Raw genomic sequence first — 6,733 nt, forward strand, 5'->3', positions numbered from 1 at the left:
CCTCCCATTGTCCCATGCCACTTTCCGGCCACCTGAGTAATGGTCTACAACCTGTTCCGGCTTAAGCCGATGCCATCTCTGAGGTTCTTCCTCTTCTTTGGGTTCCACGAAACCCTAACCCCATGTTCTTCAATTTATTTTAGATCTACTCTAGATCTACAGTATTACGAAGTTTTTCTACGTTTCTTTTCTCTGAAAAAAGCCTCATCTTTAAACGATCGTTCAATTTCAAAATTAGGGCTTCTTAACCCCTTTTCAAAAACAGTTTTACTTCTAGTTTAGGGATTTTTACTGTATTTTGAACGATCCTCTTATGTTTGCATTGCTATCTGAGTTACTAGGCTGGAAAGCCCTAATTCTTTCTAGCCCGTCTTGACTATGAGTGTTTGTTTCTTGTGAAGCTGTTCATGTATTCTCTGTGATTCTCGTTGTTAGGAGTCTTAATCCTCTACTGTTCTATGACCCCCTGTTTAGGGCTTCTCTGATTTAAGTGCTATTTAATGGCTATTAGGTCTGACTACTTGTTTACCTAAAGACTCCATCGATTCTATGCATCTTTCCGCAAAACTGTGACATTTTCATTGAATATATGCTTTTGTGTGTTTCTCCTATAATTATGTATTGCTTCCTTATTTGTGATATGTTTTCCCTAATTAGCACCGATTTCTTGAGATTTTCAGTCTCATCCGTGGTACTCTGATTGATTTTTCAGAACTAGATTGAATTCTACCTTATTTATGTGCAATATATATCTTCCTTGTTTAAAACATTATGTATTTGGCCCTTATTATATGCCACATGAAGTTACTGCTCCATAGGTTAAAATCAGTCTATGAGTTGACTCCTTTTCCTTATTTAGCTATGATTGTACCGTTTGAACTGGATTCCCTAATTAAAGGAGTCTGTGTCTTTAATTGATGCTGATTGATTATTGTTTCCATAATTATGTAAAAACTAGTACTCCTTTACCTTATTTTTCTTACTCATTTTCAGCATTATAAATACTCTATTCTCTTTTGCATAACACACAAAATATCACTAAGCCATACACAAACACATACACACAGAGCATACTAATATCTTTCTGAGTTCTCTCTTACTCTCATACATATTCTCTTTGCTTCTCGTACTAGTTACTGATCACTCAATCGGCTGAAAGCCAAGACTGAGTAATTACTGTTGCTCTCTTGCATCCGCATACTATTGCCCTGTTGCTCTACCTCTCTGCACCTTGCTGTTCTATTCTCACTCTTGACTGGTATGTTTCTGGTTTAAGTTTACAGTATCCCAAAACAACATGTTTCAGTTCATGTTAAGATTCTTGTTATTCCTTTTTTGCTTTTACTTATGGTTCTATTTTTTACCATGTAACCAGCATGTCTCTGTGATTTCCCTTTCCCTTTAGTCTAATATGTCTCTTGCTTTCCCTTGTGTGATCCACTATGACTTTGTTTGATTCCTATGAAGCTAGAATACTTGTTTTGTCTATGTGCTTATTTTTCCTCTTATCTCAGCATGACCAATGTTTTCTTATGTGTTTTCATCCTCTGCCTAACATCTACTACTACAAACTTGTACCCTTCCACCTAATTGTTATATGATCTAATGTGTGACTCTGTTTGACACTTAATGCTATTGGACTTTTGGCATGAACACTATGTGATAACTATGTTGATACTCTAGTCTAAGGACTAATTGTGTATAAGTCTACTTCTACCATGTGATTTATCTGTCCCCCTGATACGCTCAAATTACACTTTAAGAAATAGTGTAAGGCGGTCGATGTCAAATATAATAACCCAACAAGGTTGGGGTCGAATCCCACAGGGAATAGGTGTGAAAAGGTTACTAGAATAGTGTGTTGCCCGACTAAAGTCGTAATTCTATCCAGTTAAACGGTAACAAGAGTGTGAATTAATAGTAACAAGAGTATGGATTGAGTTTGTTTCAAAATAACAACTAGTTGGAATATTAAGAGTGTGACTAATTGGATTAAAGTAACCAAGGTTGTGTCCCCTTTAATGAAGTGCAATGCTATCGGTGTTAATATGATATATCTCTAATGGAAGGTCTTTTTGATATGCAAATGATGTCTAAATGACTACCCAATATTTTCCGATAGTTGGGTAGTATTTCCTCTTTATAATTTTTCCAAATGTAAAAGAGTCGCAATTAAGAGCAATCAATTTATGCCAAATAAAACCCACTTATTCCTAAGCGATTTCATTAAACAAGGTTTAAAGCCTTGAGTCTTTGCTATTTACTTCTTCCAAATTCTAACCCACTTTCCCAAGCAAAGCAAGAATTTAATGGCATTTGTTAATGTTTGCAACCACCAACATTAAATGAAGAATGAGAAATAAATTGATATCAACCAACCATTATATATATATATTCAATGTTAAACACCCATTAACATAACACCCATTTAGGGTCCACAACCTTAGTATTTAAAGTTAGCTACTCATACTAAAATACAAAAGCAAGAGAATATTAATTTTCATAAAGCTTACAAAGTGAAGATTCTTGACCCACAAGATGCCAAAAGTGTAGAATATTTAAGTCTTGGAATGTAGCTCAAAAACCAGACAAGATGAGCCCACAAAAACATCATAAAGCTATTTATAGTGGACTGAAAATCGTGATAGAAAACGGATAAAATTACCCTTTCAGGTCAGAAATGTGGTCGTATTCTCGTCGCATAAGTGACATGCGGTCCGCATTTTGGACGTCCCCATCGCAGACTGAAACCCTAGTTTTTACATCTTCATCGTATTCCAGCTCTGCGGTTCGCATTGCAGAAAAGTGATCGGATTTTGCATCGCACATTCGTCCTTCAGCAGCCTTCATGGTTGGTTTGCGGTTCACTTTGCGGCTCGCAGACTGGTTCTGCGGTCGCATAGTGTACCGCATTCTTGACTTGAAATTTGCCCAGGAGTCTGTTTTTGTCTGCGGTCTGAGTGTTCATTCTGCGGCTCGCATATGTGATCTGCGATCGCATAATGCGTCGCAGAACCATCTTTTTGCTGCATTTTGCTCTTTTCTTGTCTTTTTGCTTTCATTTCCATGCTCTTGGGTCCTTAGTCCTTATGTACTGTAAAAACACCAAAATTACATAAGTAAATGAGATAGTTGCATTAAAACAAGCTAAAATCTAAGCAATTAGTATTGAAATGTGCCGAAATTCTCCGGCACATCAACACCCCAACTTAAACTCTTGCTTGTCCTCAAGCAATTAACACGACAGTATTCTACTCTAAACTCTATTTACAGAACATGAACCAAAAATGACCATGGGTGGTGTTTGTTGCTAGTACTTCAAGCATGTGACTTCTATTGTTTTACCCTTCCTGAACCAACCAATATATGCAAGGAAAACTAATAAACTTGTGAATTTTGAGCCTCCGACAAGGTGACTAGGTGCTACCCTCAGCTGAGTGCACTTGTATCTGACTCCAAAGCTCAACTTATATTCAACCTTACAGCTCATGTGCCCTCACTATAAAGAAAGTCCCAAAATCACACTATATACAATGACAACAAAACAAAAAGGGACGAATTCACAAAGACACTCACTCTCGGAAAAAGTTTCAAATGTTTCAACATACCATACCATAGGCTTGCCCTTATTTTAATTCATCGCTTTATTTTAGGAACGCTCGGTTGGAGATCCCATAAGGACTTTTTAAGCTTGTAATGTAGGTTCGGGGAAGGGTAGGATAAGCATTTGGATACAAGTGACTTCACCCTCTTTGAACACTACTCACATTTTTCATTCTTTTGCACTATGTTCCTTTTCAACCCACAAAGCCTCATTGGCATTTAGTTCCCAATGTAGAACCACCTTAAATACCTCTCTCATTTCCTTCAAGGCTCCATAATTTATATATATACAAAGATTTCTCTCTTTCTCCCCTTCTCTTGTTTTTTTATTTTTTATTTTTTATTATACACGTTTTCTTTTTGGAGCTTGAATAATTTAGCACACACACTTTGAGATATATGATTCTACACTCAATGTACAACCTTACCACTTTCCATTTTGACATCACACCCCCAACTTAGGCTTTTAGCCTCATTCGCAATGTTCAAGGAGGGACGGGTTCAACAGAGGGAATTATTTTACAAAAAGAAAAAGGTTTGTAATGAGGTAGCCAAAGAAAAGGTTAAAGGCTCAAATGGGGTGACTAAGGATGTTAACTACACAATGGGTGGCTTGAAAGTCTAACTGGCTTGAAAGATCACAAAGACTGCCTAAGGTCATCTCTCCAACCAAGTGTAATTATTATAAGCATCGAAAGACCATCGGGGCAAGTTCTAGATAGCAGAAGTAAACACAAGAATTATATACCCCAAAGACTCACACACATGGCACATGAACTGTTTGGCTCACATAGTTTGAAACCCTCGAGTCAACACTTGGCAACTCAAAGATTTCATCATATGTATAAGTATAACTTTAGGTAAACATAGAGCCACAGAGTGAGCCTCAAGTTCACACAGTTGATAGTTTTCTCTAGAAGGGTATATGCTATATACAGACACACATGTTTGAGACTAGACAATTACACCAAACAGGTCAAGGTATTTCATTCTACTGTCCTGGTTCTACTATTACACCCTTGGAAAAGAACCGGGAGAAGAAAAACCAAGGGGAATTGATTACTAATTACTATATACTTATTTTTGTTGCTTTTCTTTTATATGGAAAACGGTATCATATTCACACAACACTAATATGAACACAAAACAAACACTAATATTAACATCATCACGGACTACATGACACAACTCATGTACCGAAATCATACTAATAACACAAAATACACATGAGTACATGAGTTTGATTATGACATAAAGACATGCATATGTACAACAGTTTCCTATGTCACAAAAATATCTACAATGCTACCCTCCACCCCCAACTAAAAGCATGCATTGTCCCCAATGCATAAGAACAGAGATATGAGTTTGAGGGGGCTCCCTGAGGCACACTAAGTGCTATGGGAGTTGGTAGCTGGCTGAGTGCTGGAGGGGTCACCCTCGGATGTGGAAGCTGGGACCGATGAGGGCTCGGTCTGAGGAGTGACCTCTACTGATGGAGGAGTGCTCCCAGGCTGGTTCAGAGCAGGTGTTGGAGCTGGAGCTGGGGCTGGTGCTGGAGCCTGTGAACTGCTAGACTCGCCCACTGATGGTGGGGCAGTTGATGGAGCTGTAGGCAGGGTCAAGTCTACTAGAGACTGCTGGATCGCTCTCTGCGTATCTGCTTGCTCCACTTCTTCCATAGCAGCATCCTCAATAATAACATCCTCGACAGAAGCATCCGCAATCTGCTTTCCTTTATCCTGAGGGCCGTCATCGCTTGAATATCCAGAACTTTCCTCATCCTCGCCCTCATCTTCCTCCTCATCCTCTGACTTACCAGAACCTCCGTACTCCTCCCCAGAAGGGATCTCAATATGTGCTGGAGGAGGGGCAGTATCAGTCATCAGTGCGGAGAAATCAAGACCTAAGTCCGGGGGTGCTGTGCCTGTAGCCTGGTCACCATCAGTGGGAAGGAGGGGTGACAGATCGAACTCCAAGTTCTGCATCTTTTGGAGCTCGGTCTTCATAGAAGCAACCTCCTCCTTGAGTCCAGGCAATCCACTAATTTCCCCCCTCTCTATCTTTTCCACCCTCAACTCAAGTTGCTGTAACCGATCCTCATACTTTGACTGTTGCTGTTGAAGTTCTGTCACTGAGGCTTGCATCGGAGTCAGGGCTTGTTTGATGAGAGTTGGAAAAGTCTTCAAAAGCTGGTCTACCTTGGCATTGGCATGCTGAGCCAATAGACCAAGCTTGGAGACAGCAGGAATGGCTGTAGCCGGCTGGACAGTGGTGGATTTAGAAGCAGGCTCGGAGGTGGAGGATGCTGCCACAGTAACCTGAGGGGTTACAGTGGGCTGGGAGTCAGAAGGCTCTTCAGTAGTCTGCTCCTGAACTGGAACCACGGGTGGGATAACAGCATCACTAAGTCTGGTGATATCAATGACCTGTGTTTCCTTTCCGGTTTTGTCTTTGCGCTCATCTACAGGAACTTGCGCGGCTTTGCATAGGGTTGTGATTAAAGAAGGGAACGGGAGTGAAGTAGCAGTCTGTGTTTCCCGAATCCCTATCTCTTGGAATATCACAGCTCCAACATCTATTTTGATACCACTCATAATGCAGGCAATGAGAAGGGCCTTCTCAATAGCTATTTCAGTCTCGTTTCGAGTCGGTATCAATCTAGAGGTGAGAAACTGAGCCAGAAATGACCCTCTCTTGAAAAACTCTCCTTGTAGATCTTTTGCCCGGGGTTGATCCAAGCAGGAGTTCCCTTTGCTATGACGGATGCAATCCACCCTCGCTCACTTTCCCTGTTCTTAAATTTTTCATCATACTCAGCTGTGCCTGCACTCCAATCTGGGACGTATAATTTATTGATGGCCTTGATGGTACAGAAGACAGTTTTCCCCCAAACAAGCACTTCATCAGTGAAAACTCTGTTGCATTTATGGTGCTTGGTTCAGGAGGCCCCATATGACGCGTAAAACTCTCGAACAAGGGATTCATTAAACTCAGCAGGTGGCTCAGTGAAGGACTCCCACCTTCTCTTCTTTATGTTCTCCAATATATGGGGATACATTTCTTTCAACCCATTCAGGCTCAATTGCTTCTCGGGCAGGAGTTTGCGCTTGACGAGCCCTTCCCTATA

The 6,733-nt window shown here is 40.4% G+C and overlaps 1 protein-coding gene across 1 annotated transcript; it reads right to left on the reverse strand.

Moving 5' to 3' along the window:
• Nucleotides 1-4,994: 4,994 nt before the first annotated feature.
• Nucleotides 4,995-6,200, reverse strand: LOC109206862 (actin cytoskeleton-regulatory complex protein PAN1-like). The gene has a single exon (XM_019369721.1). The coding sequence runs from the start codon at nt 6,198-6,200 to the stop codon at nt 4,995-4,997; it is 1,206 nt and encodes a 401-aa protein (XP_019225266.1).
• Nucleotides 6,201-6,733: the final 533 nt, after the last annotated feature.

This window comes from Nicotiana attenuata, unplaced genomic scaffold (assembly GCF_001879085.1).
Source record: "Nicotiana attenuata strain UT unplaced genomic scaffold, NIATTr2, whole genome shotgun sequence".
In the NCBI taxonomy this organism is placed as follows: Eukaryota; Viridiplantae; Streptophyta; class Magnoliopsida; order Solanales; family Solanaceae; genus Nicotiana; species Nicotiana attenuata.